The 24,289-nt window shown below is 45.1% G+C and overlaps 1 protein-coding gene across 1 annotated transcript in view; it reads left to right on the top strand.

The window, feature by feature from the left end:
• The first annotated feature begins 569 nt into the window (after window positions 1-569).
• LOC126470751 (ras and EF-hand domain-containing protein-like) overlaps window positions 570-24,289 on the top strand; it is a 379,970-nt gene continuing 356,250 nt past the window's right edge. Inside the window, exon 1 of the mRNA XM_050098757.1 lies at window positions 570-928. Coding sequence (XP_049954714.1) covers window positions 570-928 — 359 coding nt within the window. The remainder of the gene's footprint in view (window positions 929-24,289) is intronic.

A 24,289-nucleotide genomic window follows, 5' to 3' on the forward strand; every position in this document is an offset into this window, starting at 1 on the left:
GTTTAAAATGGCGTTATAGGTATTTTACTTCTATATAAAAAACAGAAGCGTAAATAAAGAAAAATTGAAAGAAATAATGGACTAGCAGGTGGCACAAATTGAGTATGGTATTTACTGTAACAGTTTCGTAATTCCAAATGCGTTGTTTCTTCGTGACACTTTGGTGTCGTCTACAGTATCACTGCAACGTAATTAATTAGAAGATCCAGTAAAACGCGTATATAAATTTTCACGGCACTTCTGAAGGTGATACGTCTGTAGCAGAGAAGTAATAGCACTCAAAATACGCTAAGCGCTATACGGGCTAAAATGTATCGTCCCAAAATCACGTGACTTGAGCTGCAGGAGATATTGTGGACATAATTCTCGTTCCGCACATCCGAATGCTTACTCCACGGATGTTTATGCTCCGTGGCACACACACGTGAAGAGGATACTCGGAGCGTATACGAAGAAGCTGTGGCAATTAGTGGCGGCGCAGTGTTTCAGTGATTGGCCACCGGCGGCGCCAGGTGCGCGGAGCAGTGGTGTGCGCGGCGCGCGTCCCGTCATTAGGCCGCGCGACAGCAATGGAGGCGGACCCCAGCTCCCAGCTGCGGCAGCTCTTCCGCTCCTGCGACCGCAAAGGCCGCGGCTACATCGGCCAGCAGGAGTTGCGCGACCTGTGTGCTGGCTTCGACATCACCGCGGAAGATGCCGACACCATCTTCAGCGACCTAGACCACGACGGCGACGGACGCGTCACGGTGGAGGATTTCGAGTGGGGTTTCCGCCACTTCCTCCAGTCGGACGAGGAGGGTTCTGCAGAGGACTCGCCGGTAGGCAGGCGGCCAGCCGGCGCGGCTGCCGAGCGTCGACATTCGCACGCCTGGCCGCACCTGGTGGCCGGCGTCGGCCAAAGCGCCATCAAGGAGCTCCTGCAGACCAGGTATGTCGCCAACACGACGCGCGCATTTTGTACGTTTTCCCATAGTAGCAATAAATCATCTTTGTTCTCTCAAATTTCAAATTCAGAACGATTCGCTAAATTGATAACGCGTGACGTTTCGGAAAGATTCATCCGATTTCATATTACTACATCTTCTACATGAATCAAGACTGAAACATGTGATGAAATTTTAACTCAAGCATCGAAGCGTCTCTGACCGCACGGCTACGCCGCGCTCTTTGGATGTGGAAATTTTATACGAAGGCACTTATGAATTGTAGTCAGAATACCCTAACATATACAGGAAATAGATCGCAACTACGACCTAGTATTTAGACGAACCTCCATTTTTCTTAATAACTGTGAAAATCCTCTTCGCATTGATTGTATATGGGCAGTGGTCTCTTCTACATCTACATCCATACTCCGCAAGCCACCTGACGGTGTGTGGCGGAGGGTACCTTGAGTACCTCTATCGGTTCTCCCTTCTATTCCAGTCATGTATTGTTCGTGGAAAGAAGGATTGTCGGTATGCCTCTGTGTGGGCTCTAATCTCTATGATTTTATCCTCATGGTCTCTTCGCGAGATATACGTAGGAGGGAGCAATATACTGCTTGACTCCCCGGTGAAGGTATGTTCTCGAAACTTCAACAAAAGCCCATACCGAGCTACTGAGCGTCTCTCCTGCAGCGTCTTCCACTGGAGTTTTTCTATCATCTCCGTAACGCTTTCGCGATTACTAAATGATCCTGTAACGAAGCGCGCTGCTCTCCGTTGGATCTTCTCTATCTCATCTATCAACCCTATCTGGAACGGATCCCACACTGCTGAGCAGTATTCAAGCAGTGGGCGAACAAGCGTACTGTAACATACTTCCTTTGTTTTCGGATTGCATTTCCTTAGGATTCTTCCAATGAATCTCAGTCTGGCATCTGCTTTACCGACGATCAACTTTATATGATCATTCCATTTTAAATCACTCCTAATGCCTACTCCCAGATAATTTATGGAATTGACTGCTTCCACTTGCTGACCTGCTATTTTGTAGTTAAATGATAAGGGATCTATCTTTCTATGTATTCGCAGCACATTACACTTGTCTACATTGAGATTCAATTGCCATTCCCTGCACCATGCGTCAATTCGCTGCAGATCCTCCTGCATTTCAGTACAATTTTCCATTGTTACTACCTCTCAATATACCACAGCATCATCCGCAAAAAGCCTCTGTGAACTTCCGATGTCATCCACAAGGTAATTTATGCATATTGTGAATAGCGAGATCGAGGTCCTCTCCATTCGAATTGAGGTTTTCAGCTCTGCCGCAGTCTCAGAATGTCGTCCATTGCGATAAACACGTCGTGCTAGGATCCCTCATAGATTCTCCTTTCGATTTAAATCCGGACGTCTCGATGGGCAACTCGTAAGTGCAATTCCTTTACATTGAAACCCCGACTTTGTCTTTACACACCTGTGAATCCCAGCGTTATCGTGTTTGAATAGTAAATTATCGTAGACAAACTCCTGATACATACGAACCAATTCAATTTCCAGCATTACTTTATAATCATAAGACTTCATTTTGCGGTGCAAACATGGTATGTTTGACGTGCCTACAGCACAAAATGCTTCCCAGGACATAACTCTCCCGCCGTCAAGTTCCTACTCATCAGAACTTGTTCTTCTGTACGGATATCATACCAGTAATACTGAATGAGTGCTCTAAGGCGCTGCAGTCATGGACCGTGCGGCTGATCCCGGCGGAAGTTCGAGTCCTCCCTCGGGCATGGGTGTGCGTTGGCAGTTAAGTCCCATAAGATTTCACACACATTTTTGAGTAATACTGAAAACCATGTGGTCTCACCAAATTAAACTTCTTCTCATCACTGAAAAAATGTTTAAATGGGTGTGAATTCCTTAGGGACCAAGCTGCTAAGATCATCGGTCCATAGATTTACACACTACTTAAACTAACTTATGCTAAGAACAACACACACACATCCATGCCCGAGGGAGTGCTCGAGCCTCCGGAGGGAAGGGCCGCGCAGTCCGTGACAGGACGCCCTAAACCGCGCGGCCACTCCGCGCGGCTTTCTCATCACTGAAAATTACTTTGTTCCATTCTACGGTCCACGACATATGTTCTTCCGCAACCTGTAGACGAGCCTCCTTATGCACACATCTGGAACACCCTAATTTCGTAGCACTCTGATGATTAGACAGGCCCATTTCTTTGTATACCTTAATATTTGCTTGCTCGTCACCCTGTAGAGGCTTTATAAGAGGCATTATCACAGTAACTACCGTACGACGTTAGCAAACACACCTCCAAAATGTAATTGTACGGAACTGTTGACATTCATCACTGTGTGCGTCATCTAGTGGACCTGCCTTTACTCTAAATTCCGCCCCTTCCTACCCTAAAGACCGACTTTTTTTTACAGTTTTTAAGTTCTCTGTCAAATTATAATGGTGAAATGAAAATGTATTTTCTTTTGCTTTGTTGTAAACAGTGCGGCGGAAAAAGTGTGCGAGACCAAATACGTAAATAAACTTGTTTTTTTCCACAAATAACCACTTGCCTTTATATTAATTTCTACCACTGGAAGTTACAGGAATCATTTCTCAAAAATGCTCAATCTGTCACATGGGGCATACATATAGATGGCAATTATTCAACTGTATGATAATAAACGCAAATTAGTTACAAACTACGGCATGCACACACTTTATTCAGCATGTAAACGTCACTACAGATATTTAGATTTAGCTTATGAGATTTTCCATATGCCTGCCATTATTGTCGATGATGTGGAGCAGACGCATGACGAAATTCTGCATGACCCGCTGAAATGTTGGAACATCGACGCTGTCGATGACCTCTTGAATGGCTGGTTTTCAGCTCAGCAGTGGTTTTCGGGTTATTTCTGTACACCTTGTCTTTGATATCGCCCTCCATAAAGGAGTCACATGTGTTCAGATCCGGAGAATATCTTCCAAAACCTTCACGTACCGTTCAGTAGTCACCATGCCTTCAAGAAATAGCGCACCAATTATTCCGTGACCCGACGTTCCACACCACACAGACACCCGCTGTAGGTGAAGAGACTTCTAGATCGCGAAAAGCGGATTCTCAGTCTCCCAAATGCGTCAATTTTGCTTATTGACGAACCCATCCAAATGAAAATGGGTTCGTCGTTAAACCAAACCATATCCATATCAAAGTCCTGTTCATCGGTTCTCTGGACAATAGTGTTGGCGAAACACAACCGCTGTTCCGTGGCCCTGGGATTTAATGGCTGATGGGTTTGAATTTTGCATGAGAAGAGATGCAGGTCTTCAACAAAAATTTGTCGCAGTGTCTCGCAGTTAATTCCCACCTGTCGTGCAGCTCGTCTGATCGATTTCCTGGGGCTGATTTGAAACACAGTGCATGTCTTCTCGTTGTTTTGAGGCGTTTTCACCGTTTTTGGGCGACCGACATTGCCAACACTGTCATCACCAACACTACCCGTTCTCTCAAACTTGCGAACCAAATTCTTGATTGCCGGCCGGAGTGACCGAGCGGTTCTAGGCGCTACAGTCTGGAACCGCGCGACCGCCACGGTCGCAGGTTCGAATCCTGCCTCGAGCATGGATGTGTGTGATGTCCTTAGATTAGTTAGGTTTAAGTAGTTCTAAGTTCTAGGGGACTGACGACCTCAGAAGTTAAGTCCCATAGAGCTCAGAGCCAAATTCTTGATTGTTAGCACACTTGGACCGGTTGTCTTCAGCTTGATCTCGGTCGCAAACTTCCTCTGAGTCACAGCTGGGCTGTTATTGTTCGCATAGTAGGCTTTCACAAGTGCAGTGTGCTCAGGCATGCTGTACCGTGACATTTTCACAGGCAAATGGCCGATAACAAGGTGCGTGCGCATGCGCGTACTAGTTCCCATCATGCCCCGCGACCTGCCGTATATTTTCAATATCCTAACGCAAAGCGTTCAGAAATTATGACGCTTTTATTTGATATAGTTCAAGAACTGTCACCCTGTATCTCTCATTGCACCGTTGGAATCCACGGTTTTCTGATCTCTCGGAACATGATCTTTTTTTTTGAAAGTGGTGCCGGCCGCTGTGCCCGAGTGGTCCTAGGCGCTTCAGTCCAGAATCGCGCTGCTGCTACGGTCGCAGGTTCGAATCCTGCCTCGGGCATGGATGTGTGTGATGTCCTTAGGTTAGTTAGTTTTAAGTAGTTCTAAGTTCTAGGGGCCTGATGACCACAGATGTTAAGTCCCGTAGTGCTTAGAGCCATTTGAACCATTTTGGAAAGTGATGAAGTGGAGGTTTTGAGAGACTCCAACCGGTGTAGCGCACATTGGACATTTCTAAAAAGCTAACTGACAAGTTTGACCCCTAATCGTAATTTTAAAAAGTACTGTACGGTTGCGCGTGTATCAAGTAAAAGATATATTCTTATAGAATTGGATAATTGTTAGGAAAATAAAATCTTTATAGTCATTTGTGTAACTTAAATTTCACCCCGAAATCGCATCTTCATTCCCGTAGAAGATATAGTCTTATGAAATTAAACATCTGCGTTTTAAGTTTTCTTCTCTTCGAATATTTCTTCATTCTAATTTAAGTTACATGTGCGTTCTACATTGTTTCTACCGAACTGAATGACCCTCCCCCCCCCCCCCCCCCCTCGTTCATGCCATAAAACATCACGAATTCCGCAAACATCAGTCATGCGAAACTCTACTCGCGCATCTCCCATATGACGCCTTAAAGTCATGGGTCAAGACAGTCAGGTAAGTACAATATTTGTTGACTTTCGAAAAGTATTTGAATCAGCATCACATCAACGCCTATTAATGAAAGCACATTACTTGGCGTATCAAAACAAATTTGTCGTTACAGAATTAAGCATTTGTTGGTAGGGAGGACGCAGCATGTTATCTTGGATGGAGAGTCATGTGCACATTAAGAAGAAACGTCAAATGTACCACAGTGAATTGTGCGAGGGCTTTTATTGTTCAGGTTGTATGTTAATGACTTGACAAATAATATTAATAGGAAGCTCAGAATTTTGCAAGTTATCTATAACAAAGTACTGTCTAGAGAAAGCTGGGCAAATGTTCACTGAGATATCGATATTGTTTCAGAGTGGTACAGAGATAGTATATATACTTTAAATGTTCAGAAATGTAAATAGTGCACTTCACAACGCGCAGAAACGTCATATCGTATGTCTACAATATTAATGGGTCACATTTGGAATCAGTCAATTCATAAAAATACTTGGATGTAACAATTTATTAGGGACATGAAATGGAATGATCCCATGCTACTGGGAAAATGCAATGCGTCAACAAATGAGAATAATACAAAACACTCGCGCGATCGATCCTAGAATACTGTAAAGTGTGTGGGACCATACCAAATAGGACTAGCAGGGGATACTGAACGTTTACAAAGAAGATCAGCACGAATGGCCACAGATTTTTTGAGCTATGCGATGGAGTCACTGAAAAATCTGAAATGGCAGACGCAAATTATCCCTTGGAAGCCTACTTACACAGTTTTAGGAAGCAGTATTGTCTGAGTAATGTACAACTATTTCCACTATAGGAATCGTTAAAACAAAACTCTAATTACCTGCTGTGTGGAGAGTCATTGAAGCAATCATTCTTCCAGCACTCCATACACTAGTGGAAGGAGAATAAACTTTAATACATGCTGCAATTTGAAGCAATCAAAGCCATTAACTTTACAGTGGTTTGCAAAATATACAGTGTTTCCCAGGAGGAATGGTCAGTACTCAGTGATACGTCAGGAACGACCATTCGAAGCAAAGAGTTTAGTGAACGTCGGCTCTAAAATGCATACCTTAAGGCCTATGAGCACTTCTTCATCTTCGACCTTGGAAACAAATCTCTTCTACTGCAAGCTCTTTGCTTTCCATATTTTGCGAGAAGTTAGTATGGACCGAAACAAGAAAAACTGTCTAATAAAAATGGACTCTGAAAGCGCTATGAGCACTTGTTCAGTAGAAAAACTGTGTTTCGCAGTAGCAAAGATGAATTGCTCTTAGCTCTTAAGGTATTAGAGTCCATGTTTAATGGACATTTTTTCTTGTTTTGGTTCACACCTCCATCTTTCAGAATGTGGAAAGCAAAGAGCTTGTAGTAGCAGAGATTTATTTCGCAGTATGGAAGATGAAAAAGTGCTCAAAGATCTTAAGGTATACGCATTTTGCAGCCCATGTTTACTAGACATTTTTTTTCGAATGATATTTCCTGTCATACCCCTGAATATTGACCATTTTGCCTGGGATACGTTGGAGATGTAGATCAGCAGTGGTGTGCAGCACTTACGGCCGAAAGTAACTTTTGCATGCTCTGTCGCTGCCAAGTATCATAGCTCGATGAATTTTGGATCACACATACATCTACATCTACATTTATACTACGCAAGCCACCCAACGGTGTGTGGCGGAGGGCACTTTACGTGCCACTGTCATTACCTCCCTTTCCTGTTCCAGTCGCATATGGTTCGCGGGAAGAACGACTGTCTGAAAGCCTCCGTGCGCGCTCTAATCTCTCTAATTTTACATTCGTGATCTCCTCGGGAGGTATAAGTAGGGGGAAGCAATATATTCGATACCTCATCCAGAAACGCACCCTCTCGAAACCTGGCGAGCAAGCTACACCGCAATGCAGAGCGCCTCTCTTGCAGAGTCTGCCACCTGAGTTTGTTAAACATCTCCGTAACACTATCACGGTTACCAAATAACCCTGTGACGAAACGCGCCGCTCTTCTTTGGATCTTCTCTATCTCCACCGTCAACCCGATCTGGTACGGATCCCACACTGATGAGCAATACTCAAGTATAGGTCGAACGAGTGTTTTGTAAGCCACCTCCTTTGTTGATGGACTACATATTCTAAGGACTCTCCCAATTAATCTCAACCTGGTACCCGCCTTACCAACAATTAATTTTATATGATCATTCCACTTCAAATCGTTCCGCACGCATACTCCCAGATATTTTACAGAAGTAACTGCTACCAGTATGAGTCTCGGTCGGGCACACAGTTTTAATCTGCCAGGAAGTTTCAGCTGCTACCAGTGTTTGTTCCGCTATCATATAATCATACAATAAAGGATCCTTCTTTCTATGTATTCGCAATACATTACATTTGTCTATGTTAAGGGTCAGTTGCCACTCCTGCACCAAGTGCCTATCCGCTGCAGATCTTCCTACATTTCGCTACAATTTTCTAATGCTGCAACTTCTCTGTATACTACAGCATCATCCACGAAAAGCCGCATGGAACTTCCGACACTATCTACTTGGTCATTTATATATATTGTGAAAAGCAATGGTCCCATAACACTCCCCTGCGGCACGCCAGAGGTTACTTTAACGTCTGTAGAGGTCTCTCCATTGATAACAACATGCTGTGTTCTGTTTGCTAAAAACTCTTCAATCCAGCCACACAGCTGGTCTGATATTCCGTAGGCTCTTACTTTGTTTATCAGGCGACAGTGCGGAACTGTATCGAACGCCTTCCGGAAGTCAAGAAAAATAGCATCTATCTGGGAGCCTGTATCTAATATTTTCTGGGTCTCATGAACAAATAAAGCGAGTTGGGTCTCACACGATCGCTGTTTCCGGAGTCCATGTTGATTGCTACATAGTAGATTCTGGGTTTGCAAGAACGACATGATACTCGAGCACAAAACATGTTCTAAAATTCTACAACAGATCGACGTCAGAGATATAGGTTGTTGTGGACTGAGAAGACAGCCAGTCCACAGTGACGGGTAACCGAAAGGCACGCACTTAAACTCACGCAGGCTGGCGTGAGGTCTGAAACAGGATACGTAATGAATGCTATAAAGAAAAGTACGTAGCTGCTGGAATACTTAACTTTAATCCACAATTGGTGAACATTGGTCTTGTTACTGTACATGCTTCATTAGATACATAGCAAAGGATAAATGGCGCCTTGCTAGGTCGTAGCAATTGACTTAGCTGAAGGCTATGCTAACTATCGTCTCGGCAAATGAGAGCGTAATTCTCAGTGAACCTTTCCTAGCAACGTCGGCTGTACAACTGGGGCGAGTGCTAGTAAGTCTCTCTAGACCTGCCGTGTGGTGGCGCTCGGTCTGCAATCACTGATAGTGGCGACACGCGTGTCCGTCGTATACTAATGGTCCGCGGCCGATTTAAAGGCTACCACCTAGCAAGTGTGGTGTCTGGCGGTGACACCACATAGGTCTATAGTTTTGCGCATCTGCTCGACGACCCTTCTTGAAGACTGGGACTACCTGTGCTCTTTTCCAATCATTTGGAACCTTCCGTTCCTCTAGAGACTTGCGGTACACGGCTGTTAGAAGGGGGGCAAAAAATAATTCCCGCAGCACCCCCCGATTTAATTCGACTACATTCCATTATTCTCGTTTCGCTTTTGTTGATGTTCATCTTGTATCCTCCTTACAAGACACTGTCCATTCCGTTCAGCTGCTCTTCCAGGTCCTGTGCTGTCTCTGCCAAAATTACAATGCCATCGGCAAAGTTTTTATTTCTTCTCCATGGATTTTAATTCCAACTCCGAATTTTTCTTTTGTTTCCTTCACTGCTTGCTCATTATACAGACTGAATAACATCGGGGATGGGCTACAACCCTGTCTCACTCCCTTCCCAACCACTGCTTCCCTTTCGTGCCCCTCGACTCTTATAACTGCTATCTTGTTTCTGTACAAATGTACGCAATGTAACGAACAGGAATGACTCTTTTAGTCAAAGACAGTAATTACACTGAAGTCACCGTGATCTATGATGATCTCCTGGACATTAAAAAAGGTGGGAAATTGTTATTAATAGTGTGTGTGATCACCAAGGATGGCGATGCATGTTATGCAACGTACCCCGATGCTGACCACAAGCTTGCTAAGGAGTTCTTGTGGTAGGGCGTTACGGTCTTCCACTAGCGCGGTTATAGTCTTCCACTGGCGCGGTTATTAACTGCTGTATGGTCATTAGTGCATGCACACGTGCTGCATGACGTCTCCCCAATGCATCTTGCACGCGGGCCATGGGACGAAAATCGGAGGAACGGATAGGCCAGTTCATTTGCAGAATATCTTCTCATTCCAAGAGCTTCTCCAAGTGCGCTGATCGATGCCCTCGCACATTGTCACACATAAAAATGAAGACACGGCCGAATTCCCCCATGAAAAGACGGATATTTAGAAGGGGTACAGTGTCACAATAACGTTGATCGGTCAATGTACCGTATCCAAAATTTGTAAGTCAGTACGCCCATGCAGCATTATGGCTCCCCACAACATAACCTGGACCACCAAAACGATCATGTTCGGCATTGTTCCTGGGTGCATTACGTACCATCATATGACGAGAAATGGGAGCACGTAACACACCCAGAAACAAAGTCGAATATGATAGTTCTTGTGGTCCAGGTATTATGGTGTGTGGAGGCATAATGTTACTTGTGCGTACTGACCTCCAGATCTTTGAACACGGTAGATTCACCGTTCGATGTTACTATGGCAACGTACTCCTTCCCTACGTGCTTCTTTTCAGGGGTGAATTCGGGCCTGACTATAATGCACGATCGCATCGAACAGCGCAGATGGAGGAGCTATTGGAACGAGAAAATATTCAGCCAATGGATAAGGTTTTTCATCCTCCCGACTTAAATTCCATCGAGCACGTATGGGATGCGTTGGGGAGACGTACCGCAGGGCGTATACGTGCACCACGCATGGTAGCGGAATGGAACGCCCCACTAGAAGAAATCCTTACCAGTCTTGCAGCCAGCATGGGAGCATGTTACAGATCAAGCACTGCGATCGATGGTGATCACACGTCCTGTTAACAACCACCTCTCGCCTCTTGTAATGTCCAGAGGACAGTCATGAATCGTGGTGTCTTCTGTGTAGTTATTTCCTTCGACAAAAGTGTCATTTCTGTTGTCTCATTCCGTATTTCTTTCAGCTACTTTCTGTACCACACTGCAGTAGTTCTTTCTATGTCTGGTCAAAGTTTCATCGAGCTACGTTATTTGGCAGTGACACATCAAGCGGAAATTACTTTCGCCCTTAAGTTTTGCACATTAGTGCACGCCAGGCTGCTTCTGCAAACAGATATGGCCAATTCTTCCGTAAATCATTTTTCAGGTGAACTAGTGGCCCATTTCTAAACTGTTAGCAGCGAAATGTCTACCTTATTGCAGTATCACATAAACAGAGAATTAAAATGTAAGAAAATGGCTCAAATGGCTCTGAGCACTATGGGACTCAACTGCTGAGGTCATTAGTTACCTACAACTTAGAACTAGTAACCTAACTAACCTAAGGACATCACAAACATCCATGCCCGAGGCAGGATTCGAACCTGCGACTGTAGCGGTCTTGCGGTTCCAGACTGCAGCGCCTTTAACCGCACGACCACTTCGGCCGGCCTAAAATGTAAGATATCGAGCTATTAAGCTTCAACGCTTGTGTACGACAGACAATCCTGTTTCAGACTATTAGCTTACACATTTTATATTTTGCGAATACCCTTCATGTTCCTCGCCAGTTGAAGTGGACAAATTGTCTGATCGTTGATACCAGATTTTGAATTATTTTCAAATCTCTGCTTGGCGAAACATTGGCACATGACTTCAGGTTTGACTGAGGAGTTACATGCTAGTCCAGGAAACAGCACCAGGAGAGTTTAAGCTCGATCAAAAGTATTTGTAACCAAAAAGCGTGCAGAGCATCCCCAACAGCGTGCCGGTGGAGAGATGAGACGATCTTCATAATCCACGCGTCTGCACGACGAGACCTCTTTGAAGCTTTCAAGAATTAAAAGGAAATGGAGTCATCGTTTGCCTAAGCTGTCTTGACTTTTTTTGTTATGGTTTTAGGGCGCAAAACTGCTACGGTCATTAGCGCCCGCTCTGTGGCTTAGGGAAAGGTAAAAAATTGGAGATCAGCAGCAGTGGGAGCGAACCTGGAGGACAATGGGCCACAGTAATGCAAGACATATTAGAATTTAGCCTGCCATAAACGACAAAATCGTCAGAGACAGGGCATTGCAATATTGGAACAACATAACTCTCCAGATCGATTATGTCGGTTTTCAAAATTAAAATCATAAGTTCATCTTCATGGTTCGACAATTTCACTCAGGAGGCCGGCCGGTGTGGCCGAGTGGTTCTAGGCGCTTCAGTCTACGCCACGGTCGTAGGTTCGAATCCTGCCTCGGGCATGGATGTGTGTGATGTCCCTAGGTTAGTTAGGTTTAAGTTCTAGGGGACTGACGTCCTCAGTTTCATAGTGCTCAGAGCAATTTTCACTCAGAAGCCTAACTAAACCCACTTTCATTCCACTTATAAAAATAAAAATATCTGACAAAGGTAGAACTTTGATTGTAAGTGGGTTCTGAGTCGCCGAAGCTAAGCGCTGTCGGGCTGGGATGGGTGACCATCCGGTCTGCCGAGCGCTCTTGGCAAGCGGAGTGCACTCACCCCTTGTGAGACAAACTGAGGATCTACTTGGTAGAGAAGTAGCGGCACCGATCTGACATAAGGCCGGGAGAGCGGAGTGCTGACCACATGCCCATCCATATCCACATCCAGTGACGCCTGTGGGCTGAAGATGACACGGCGGCCGGTCGGTGCCGTTGGGTCTTCATGGCCTGTTCGGGCGGAGTTTAGTTTTGCTTTTTATGAAGTGTGCTGGCCACTCATCCGCATAAGCGAGCAGTTAAAAACATCGTAACTGCAATAACAAGATAAAAACGACGAGGGCATTTTTTATTTTAGTAGGTACAGCTAAGCAATAGAAACGCACTAATATAATGCTAGTCATGTGATTTGATAAATACCGTGACATTTGAGGGTCGTGGACATCGAGGCACGATCAGCTTTTTTTTTTTTTTTTCCTTTTTCTATTTTAGAGTTCAATCTCCGACATAAACAAACATTATTTGTTTTGTATGTTTGAGCGCAACAGTAGGGTGTATAGCCGAAACTATAAAAAACCACTCCGTCTTCAGGCCACAAGTGGCCCATCGGGACCATCCGACCACCGTGTCATCCTCAGTGGAGGATGCGGATAGGAGGGGCGCGTGGTCAGCACACCGCTCTCTCGATCGTTATGATGGTATTCTTGACCGAAGCCGCTACTATTCGGTCGAGTAGCTCCTCAATTGGCATCACGAGGCTGAGTGCACCCCGAAAAATGGCAACAGCGCATGGCGGCCGGGATGGTCACCCATCCAAGTGCCGACCACGCGCGGTAGCGCTTAACTTCGGTGATTTCACGGGAACCGGTGTATCCACTGCGGCAAGGCCGCAGCCGCAGCCGAAACTATACACGCATTTATAAATTGTCTGTTTCAGTATTGCACTTCGGTCTGGGACCCTTATCAGATAGAATTCACAGAAGAGATAAAGATTCCACGACAAGCGATGTTTTTCGTTACGTATTCGTTTAGCGAGTGCGAGAGAGTTACGGAGATCCAACAAACTCCCCTGGTAGACGCTGCGGAAGAGGCGTTGTGCGTTACGGAGAGGCTTAGTGTAGAAATTTACAGAGCATATGTTCGAAGAAGAGTCAGGCAACATACTTCCTCCCCCATCCGTCTCGCGAAATGACCCCACCAAGAAAATCAGAGAACTGTGGGCTCGTACCGAGGCTTACCGGCACTAGTTCTTCCCACGCAATATTCGCGAATGGAACACGTAGGGGGGGGGGGGGGGGGGGTTTGTAGTCGTATTAAAAGTACCCAGTACCACACATTCGTAACGTGGCTCGCGGAGTATAGATCTAAATGTCATCTTTATAGTCTGGTGAGAATACCCAGCTTGGTTGGAACAGATTGGTTTTCCACGCCTAGATAAAGTCAGTTCCAAGAGTCATACACAAGTAATTGCGCATCAAAGGAAACGCATTTCGCGAGAAACAAGACTCCCTTGAAATTACACAGTGGATTTTGTCCGAATTCTCATTACCAAACGAAGAGTGGGTAAGGTATAAACAGGGTATCAAACTTACCAGCGTGACGTCTAATTTTGCAAAAAAATATTTACTTGCTTCAAAGTAATCAGGCTAATTAAGATAAACTAAGTGATTTGACGGAACATTGAAATATTCCCCGAATTGCTGCTGCTGTCTATGCTAAGGAGGTGTCAGAAAATTCAATTGAAGGAGTACAAAAAATTGCATTAGTGTGATGTTAAAATATATTATATTTCACGCTTTCTGAAAAAAAAACTTGAAAATAAAAAAACTGAAAAGACAATCAATTGTTTTGTGAAATGATTTGTCTAAAAGTAAGAAATAAAATAGATTAGAGAAACATTTGACGCGTCTTTGAATGTTGCAATAGATATGAAAAAAATCCTGGTCTCCTCACGTCACTAACTAATGAGCATCTCAGCTACTATGATTAATGATGTGCACAGCAATAGTAACTCTGTCGGTAAAATATTTAACTACTTGACTTTCGATAGCAGTAGTGTCTCAAGTTAAAAAATATTTTACCGCTTGAGTTCACCTAGCAATAATATCTCAACGCCACACAGCAGCAGGCTGCACTGTCTGTATAATCCACCAGACAAATGTCATGTAGTACTCTTTAAAATTCTAAGTTAGACACCGAACTTTAAATTTTAAATCGACACATAATTTGCTGTAAATGATTTCGAGCGTCATTCAAAGGCGCATCAAATATTTCTCTAGTCTATTTTATTTCTTACTTTTAGACAAATCATTTCACAATATACTTGACCTTTTTTAAAGTGTTAGCCTTGCGTGATTCCTCGAAGTGTTCGATGTAAGCCCCTGCACAACGGCACGTGGGAGGTGCAGACGCAGTATTGACCAGCCCACATGCACCTGATGGCTTCAGATGCCGCACGCGGCACCTCACAAAGGCCAGTTGCACGGACAAGCAACAATACGCGCTGATAAGACTTACTATCTGATGCCAAACAGGAACAGAAACTAAGGTGGCAGTAGGGGGGAATGGGAAAGCAACAAATACCCCACTAGCACGACATCTGGGGTAGCACTTAAGATTAAATCAAGTTTTGGACCAAGATGGCAGTTGACAACCCGTTTGGGCTATAGGTTTCATTGCAACTGACACTCAACTTTGTTTTACGCGTTCTAAGTTTGGCTGTATGAATTTTCATTATCGTCGACTGGTAATGTACGAATAACGGCTATTATTCTTTTGTTAGTCTAAGCAGTTAATGAGAATTGGAGAACCTTCATAATAAAGTAGATACGTTAAGAAAAGAAGACGGCATAATTCGCAAAAAATTAAACACGTAATTTTTAAGAGAATCAGCGAATAGCATATTGGTGGCATGAAAATTAATAATAGCGAAAACACGCGTGGCACAAATTAGAGCTAACTGTAAATTTTGCTCTTACGTAATACACCTTTTTTAAATATATATACACTGAAACGCCAAAGAAACTGGTATAGGCATGAGTATTCAAATACAGAGATGTGTAAACAGGTAGAATACGGCACTACGGTCGGCTATATAAGACAACATGTGTCTGGTGCAGTTGTTAGATCGGTTACTGCTGCTACAATGGCTGGTTATCAAGATGTAAGTGAGTTTCAACGTGGTGTTATAGTCGGCGCAGGACCAATGGGAGACAGCATCTCCGAGGTAGCGATGAAGTTGGAATTTTCTCGTACGACCATTTCACGAGTGTACCGTGAATATCAGGAATCCGGTAAAACATCAAATCTCCGACATCGCTGCGGCCGGAAAAAGATCCTGCAAGAACGGCACCAACGACGACTGAAGAAAATCGTTCAACGTGACAGAAGTGCAACCCTTCCGAAAATTGCTGCAGATTTCAATGCTGGGCCATCAACAAGTATCAGCGCGCGAACCAATCAGCGAAACATCATCGATACGGGCTTTCGGAGCCGAAGGCCTCCTCGCGTACACTTGATGACTGCACGACACAAAGCTTTACGCCTCACTTGGGCCTGTCAATACCACCATTGGACTGTTGATGACTGGAAACATGTTGCCTGATCGGCCGAGTCTCGTTGCAAATTGTATCGAGTTGGTGGACGTGTACGGGTATGGAGACAACCTCATGAATCCTTGACCCTGCATGTCAGCAGGAAACTGTTCAAGCTAGTGGAGGCTTTGTAATGGTGTGGGCCGCGTGCAGTTGGAATGATATGGGACTCCTGCTACGTCCAGATACGACTCTGACAAGTGACACGTACGTAAGCACGTGTCTGATTGCCTGCATCCATTGAAGTCCATAGCGCATTCCGACAGACTTGGGCAATTCCAGCAGGACAGTGCGACACCCCAAACTTCCAGAATAGCTACAGTGTGGCTCCAGGAACACTCTCCTGAGTTTAAACACTTCCGCTGCCCACCAGACTCCCCAGACATGAGCGTTATTCAGCATGTCTGGGATGCCTTGCAACATGTTGTTCAGAAGAGATCTCCAGCTCCTCGTACTCTTACGGATATATGGGCAGTCCTGCAGGATTCATGGTCTCAGTTCCCTCCAGCACTACTTCAGACATTAGTCGAGCTCTTCTGCGTGCTTGCGAGGGCCCTACACGATATTAGGGAAGTGGACAAGTTTCTTTGGCTCTTCAGTGTAGTATTTCTGAAGGGGAAGTAAATATGTAGAGAAAGGACAGAAGTGGTAATGTGAAGAAAGAAATGTCAGACGGTCATATACTCTATTCCGAATGGTATTCTAGATAAACGATTGCCGGCTGGTGTGGCCGTGCGGTTCTAGGCGCTTCAGTCTGGAACCGCGTGACCGCTACGGTCGCAGGTTTGAATCCTGCCTCGGGCATGGATGTGTGTGATGTCCTTAGGTTAGTTAGGTTTAAGTAGTTCTAAGTTCTAGGGGACTGATGACCACAGATGTTAATTCCCATAGTGCTCAGAGCCATTTGAACCATTTGATAAACGATTACAAATGTTTATAGTCATTATGAACTAGTTTTATTTTGTTACTTGTTTTTTGTGTCACTGTTTCTCATTTATTTGTCAGGGTGAAAGTCTCCAACAGTCACTACTTCAGACTTTCGTCGAGTCCATGTCACGCCGTGTTGCGTCACTTCTGCATGCTCGCGGGGGCCCTACACGATATGAAGCAGGTGTACCAGTTTCTTAGTTTCTTCTATGTATAGAGAGTTGCGGTTACTGCATTGACGTCTACACTCCGCAAGCCCCATTATGGTGTATAACCAAGAGTACTTTGTATACCACTGTCACTTAACTCCATATGATTCCACTCACGAATTGCACACGTTAAGAACCACTGCTAGTAAGATTCCAGATGAGATCAATCCATCTAATTTTACCTTCATAACCTTTTCGCGAGCTATTCGTAAGAGTTACCAATATATTGGATGACTCTTCTAGGAATGTAGACTCCAGGAATTTTAGCAGCAAACTGAATCGTAACGCATAACGCCCCCCCCCCCCCCTTGTAGCATCTGCCACTGATTTTGGATAAGCGTCTTGAAAACTCTTTCTCACTTGCTAAACCAACCGGCGACGAAACTCGCTACTATTCTTTGTATCTTCTCTCTTTCCTTTATCAATCCCATTTGGTAAGAACCCAAAACTATGTTTTCTTTTAATTTTCGGTTTCTGACAAACCTCATTTACCAGTTACAATTATGTGGCGTAATGATATAAACAGAACATATCTCAGTCTTCCCAGTAAAATATAAAACATAATTAATTACATAAATCTAATTTTCACAAAGATGAGTGAAATCGCAAAACTTTCTGATCAGAAAAATCCGGACTCCCAAATGTAATGGAAATTAACCACTAGATGTCTCTCTAGGCTGACTCACCAATACAAGAAGATGCAGGGAGTATTGTGTTGTTCGTAGAGTAGCTGTCACAGCAGAATGGATCGGTCAGAAAAGCTGACAGAAACGTGGAAGAGTCATTGCATATCATCTGAATGACAAATCCATAGAGACACTTCTAACCTTCTAAAGCTGCCCACATCGGCTGTCGTCGTTGTGGATGTAAAGTGTAAACGTGAAGCAACAACCACAGCTAAACAGAGATCAGGCAGACCTCATGTACTGACGGACAGTGACCGCTAAGCATTGTGGAGGGTACACCACTGGCCATTAAAATTGCTACACAACGAAGACGACGTGCTACAGACGCGAAATTTAACCGACAGGAAGAAGATGCTGTGATATGCAAATGATTAGCTTTTCAGAGCATTCACACAAGGTTGGGGCGCCGGTGACGACACCTACAACGTGCCGACATGAGGAAAGTTTCCAACTGATTTCTCATACACAAACAGCAGTTGACCGGCGTTGCCTGGTGAAGCGTTGTTGTGATGCCTCGTGTAAGGAGGATAAATGTATACCACCACGTTTCCAACTTTGATAAAGTTCGGATTGTATCGTATCGCGACATTGCTGCTCCCGTTGGTCGAGATCCAATGACTGTTAGCAGAATATGGAATCGGTGGGTTCAGTAGGGTAATACGGAACGCCGTGCTGGATCCCAACGGCCTCGTATCACTAGCAGTCGAGATGACAGGCGTCTTATCCGCATGGCTGTAACGGATCGAGCAGCCACGTCTCGATCCCTGAGTCAGCAGATGGGGACAACAACCATCTGTACGAACAGTTCGACGACGTTTGCAGCATCATGGACTATCAGCTCGGAGACCATGGCTGCGGTTACCATTGACGCTGCATCGCAGAGAGGAGTGCCTGCGATGGTGTATTCAACGACGAACCTGGGTGCTCTAATGGCAAAACGTCCTTTTTTCGGATGAATCCAGGTTCTGTTTACAGCATCATAATGGTCGCATCCATGTTTGGCGACATCGCGGTGAACGTACATTGGAAGCGTGTATTCGTCATCACCATACTGGCGTATCACCCAGCGTGATGGTTTGGGGTGCCATTGGTTACACGTCTCGGTCACCTCTTGCTCGCATTGACGGCTCTTTGAACAGTGGACGTTACATTTCAGATGTGTTACGACCCGTGGCTCTACCTTTCATTCGATCCCTGCGAATCCCTACATTTCAGTAGGATAATGCACGATTGCATATTGCAGGTGCTGTACAGGCCTTTCTGTATACAGAAAATGTTCGACTGCTGCCCTGGCCAGCACATTCTCCAGATCTCTCACCAATTGAAAACGTCTGGTCAATGGTGGCCGAGCAACTGGCTCGTCACAATACACCAGTCACTACTCTTGATGAACTATGGTATCGTGTTGAAGCTGCATGGGCAGCTGTACCTGTACACGCCATCCAAGATCTGTTTGACTCAATCCCCAAGAGTAGCAAGGCCGTTATTACGGCCAGAGGTGGTTGTTCTGGGTACTGATTTCTCAGGATCTATGCACCCAAATTGCGTGAAAATGTAATCACATGTCAGTTCTAGTACAATATATTTGTCCAATGAATACCACTGTATCATCTGCATTTCTTCTTGGTGTAGTAGTTTTAATGGCCAGTGGTGTATGTGTGGTGTCACCGCCAGACACCACACTTGCTAGGTGGTAGTTTTAAATCGGCCGCGGTCCATTAGTACATGTCGGACCCGCGTGTCGCCACTGTGTGATCTCAGACCGAGCGCCGCCACAAGGCAGGTCTCGAGATACGGACTAACACTCGACCCAGTTGTACGGACGACGTAGCTAGCGATGCACACTGACGAAGCCTCGCTCATTTGCAGAGCAGATAGTTAGAATAGCCTTCAGCTAAGTCAATGACTACGACCTAGCAAGGTGCCATTACTAGCATTGCATGTATCTAAAGAGTCTCACTTGTATCGCCACAATCTCCAGATGTACCAAAAGGATGGATTAAAGTTAAGTATTCCAGAAGCTACGTACTTTTCTTTATAGCATTCATTACGTATCCTGTTTCAGACCTCACGACCATCTGCGTGAGCGTAGCGCGTGCCTTTCGGCTTCCTCTCATTGTGTCTAGGCTGTCATGTCTAGACACAACAGTATGTAACAGAATCATCCGCGGAAAGTCTCATCGATCTACCATCATTAACGACTAGGGTCGTTTGCATGTAACGTGAACATCAGTGTTTGGTAACACTCTAAAAGGATGCACCTGAAGCTACTTTTACGACTGAAGACTTCGCTCTGTTACGAATGAGATGCAATATTTTATTTGCAAGGAACTTTTCAGTCCAATCACAAGCTGATCTGAAGTTCCGTATGCTCGCATTTGGTTCATTTTGTTAAAGTACTGATCTGTATTGAAACATTGCAGAGCTGGCCACGGTGGCCGAGCGGTTCTAGGCACTTCAGTCCGGAACCACGCGACTGCTACCACCGCAGGTTCGAATCCTGCCTCGGGCATGGATGTGTGTGATTTTCTTAGGTTAGTTAGGTTTAAGTAGTTCTAAGTTGTTGGGGACTGATGACCTCAGATGCTAAGTCCCATAATGCTCAGAGCCATTTGAACCATTTGAAACACTGCAGAAGTCAAGGACCATTGGAACAACACGGTCGTCGGTATTTATTGCCTTCTGGGTATACTATGTGAGAGTAGCCTATGTGCCGCCCACAGATTATAGCTTCTCCCTTACGTCTGTCATCAACATCACAAACACAATACTACGTGCGATACATAACGATAGTTGTAATTTTCGAGGGCTTACTGAATAGCAATGCCTTCAACTTTTTTATGTGAAAACTCTCGAAACCGTTTAAATAAAACCATCTTTATTAACATTCTGCATCTTTGCTCTTCGTGTCTACATATTTACAGTCCTCTGCCGCTAGAGGGCTCCAATTTGTAGCGTGTAACATGTCGGTGTGTAGCGTAACTACGTCGGTGTGTGAAGAACAGCGTGCTGTAATCGCTCAGATCGCTCAGAAAACGAAAGCTCGAATTCGAAGAGTTGCTTCACACATGGAGCATGACAATGCCAGACCACATACGAGCGCTGCGATATCAGGAAAATCCGACGCCTGGTGTTCACAGTCATCGATAACTCCACACTGTCCCGACCTGCCCCCATCCGATTAGCACCTTTTTCAAAACTTCAGCAACACTTGTCCATTATAATTATCCGGGCTGTTATGCCGTGGTCGGTTGATGAATTCTGAGGTGATTCCCAACGTTTCGTCTCCGACTGCGGGAGACATCTTCAAGGGGGTCCGTAGCTTGATGGAAGGTCCAACACACACACTGGCTCGCTACTGACTGCCGCTAAATTCCGTGTCCGCGCGCCCCCGCGCCGCGGCGTGACGTCACGTGTTTTGAAAACGTCAGTGCAATTGGCCGCTGTCCGTCGCCGTCGATCGCCGTTGCCATCACCCAGTAGTGGACGAGTGGTACACATCTTCTTTAACACCGGCATCCATATACCGTTTAATTTGACGCCCTCCTCCTTTCGGTTGAAATTATTTGGGTGTTTAGCGATTTCGATTGCCTCCCTGTAGAGCCTTTCGTAGTATCCGCTCGTGGCTGCTAGTACTTGCGTTTCCTCGAAACGAATGTTGTGGTTCCCTGGCTGGAAAGCATGCTCCGCAACAGCTGATCGTTCCGTTTCTCCTCTTCTACAATTTCCCTTGTGCTCTTCCAAACGTTTAGAAACAGTTCTTTTGGTGGTACCCACATAAACATCACCACAGCTGCATGGGATCCTATACACTCCAGATTTTTCCAATGGTTTGCGAGCGTCCTTGGCAGGCCTAAGGTATTCCTGTATCTTCCTGGTGGGCTTGTAAATTACGGTAATATTCCGCTTCGTCAAGATCCTCCCTATTCTTTCCGTTACATTTTTAACAAACGGCAGGAAAACCTTAGATTTTGCAGTAGCCTGTACATCAGTATGATTTCTGCGTGGCTGCCTCAACGCACGTTTTATTTCGGCGGACGAATATCCGTTCTTCGTTAGTGCATTGTGGAGATGTTCCATCTCAGCGTCGAGAAACTCAGGTTCACAAATATTTCTAGCTCTGTCCGCTAACGTCTTGATAACACCCCGCTTCTGTTGTGGGTGGTGGTTCGAATACCGGTGCAAATAACGGTCCGTGTGCGTGGGTTTCCGGTACACTGAGTGGCCCAAACTACCATTTTCGTTTCTAAACACAAGCACATCGAGGAAATGTAGTTTGCCGTCTACCTCCTCCTCCATAGTAAACTGAATTCTTGAGTTTATACTGTTCAGATGTTCGTGGAACCGGCTTCGTTCCTCCCTACCATGTCTCCACAACACAAACGTGTCATCCACGTATCGGAACCATATATTTGGTTTCTTGCTGGCAGTACCTAAGGCCTGTTCTTCGAATTTCTCCATAAAGAAGTTTGCAATTACGGGACTTAGGGGGCTTCCCATAGCTACGCCATCCGTTTGCTCATAAAACTGTTCATTCCACTAGCGGCCACGAGCGGATACTACGAAAGGCTCTACAGGGAGGCAATCGAAATCGCTAAACACCAAAATAATTTCAACCGAAAGGAGGAGGGCGTCAAATTAAACGGTATATGGATGCCGGTGTTAAAGAAGATGTGTACCTCTCGTCCACTACTGGGTGATGGCAACGGCGGTCGACGGCGACGGACAGCGGCCAATTGCACTGACGTTTTCAAAACACGTGACGTCACGCCGCGGCGCGGGGGCGCGCGGACACGGAATTTAGCGGCAGTCAGTAGCGAGCCAGTGTGTGTATTGGACCTTCCATCAAGCTACGGACCCCCTTGAAGATGTCTCCCGCAGTCGGAGACGAAACGTTGGGAATCACCTCAGAATTCATCAACCGACCACGGCATAACAGCCCGGATAATTATAATGGACATGATATTTCCGGCCGTGAAAGTTTACATTTTAGTATCAGACGCCTCTACGGAGAGGAGATGTCAAGAGAAGTGCGACACCTGGAAGGACTCCAGAAGAAGAGAGTGCAGCTTTTGTGTTCCCTCACATTCCTGTCTCGTTGCAGAGCCGTCAGCGTTATACCGAAGTTTCTGAAGATAAAGCGACTGTTCTATTCGGGAAAGGCACAACGCATTTTCAAACGGTTTGAGGAGGCCTTACTACGTGAGCGCATTCAGCAGACCCGACGGGACTTGGCAAGCACAAACTGTAAGTTAATGTCTCTCCATATTACGATCAGTAATAAACTGTGCAGCGGTGACTGGGATAAAATTGATAGACTACTGCATGATACTATGGGGAAGCATATGTTGACGACGTCTGGTAGACAGAAGAAGGAGTTTGATAATTTGCTACCTAATCAGACTGTTCCGCATTTAGACGTTTCCCGGACCGTTATCAATTTGTCCAAACGTTCGTTATCAGACGATGAGACATCTGTGCTTGCCAAGGGAGGAAATTTTGCTGTTAGTCCGCGTTTTGTGCCCACGGAAGAAATTATAGCCAATGTAGAAGCAGGAATTCGCAGTGTAGATTCTGTAACAGCTGAAGAAATCAGTATAGAAACAGTGAGAATATTAGCCAATGCAAAACCGCCGAAATGTAATATAACTGTGGGTGAGAGAAGAGCTTGAAAACTCCTGAATGACGACGATAGTATTTTGGTTCTCCCAGCTGACAAAGGAAGCGCAATGGTGGTTATGAATGTGGCCGACTATCAGAGAAAAATTACGGATCTACTGGATCCGCAAGCATATAGGAAGCTGAATAAGGACCCCACTAACAACGTTCTCAGAACTGTGTCGCGGTTAATAAAAAAGTCCTCCATTGAAGAGAGTGTACAGAAAGGTCTCTGCAGTTCGGTTGCGCTACCACCGAGGCTTTATGGATTGCCCAAAATTCATAAAGAAAATGTTCCGTTAAGACCGATACTAAGTGCCTTTGGTTCGCCCACCTACTCGTTAGCCAAGTTTTTGACTACGCTGCTAAAACCACATGTGGGCCGTTCGGACTCTTATATAAAGAATTCGACACATTTCATGAGCAGATTGAATGGCATAGTGGTCCAGCCGGAGGACATATTGGTCAGCTTCGATGTGGTATCGCTGTTTACCATGATTCCACTTAATGATGTATTGGAACAGCTGGATCGAATTTGTCCTGTCGATATTTTAGAGCTGTTTAAGTGTTGTTTAACGACCACATACTTCAAGTGGAATGAACAGTTTTATGAGCAAACGGATGGCGTAGCTATGGGAAGCCCCCTAAGTCCCGTAATTGCAAACTTCTTTATGGAGAAATTCGAAGAACAGGCCTTAGGTACTGCCAGCAAGAAACCAAATATATGGTTCCGATACGTGGATGACACGTTTGTGTTGTGGAGACATGGTAGGGAGGAACGAAGCCGGTTCCACGAACATCTGAACAGTATAAACTCAAG

The sequence above is a fragment of the Schistocerca serialis genome, chromosome 3 (genome assembly GCF_023864345.2).
Source record: "Schistocerca serialis cubense isolate TAMUIC-IGC-003099 chromosome 3, iqSchSeri2.2, whole genome shotgun sequence".
In the NCBI taxonomy this organism is placed as follows: domain Eukaryota; kingdom Metazoa; phylum Arthropoda; class Insecta; order Orthoptera; family Acrididae; genus Schistocerca; species Schistocerca serialis.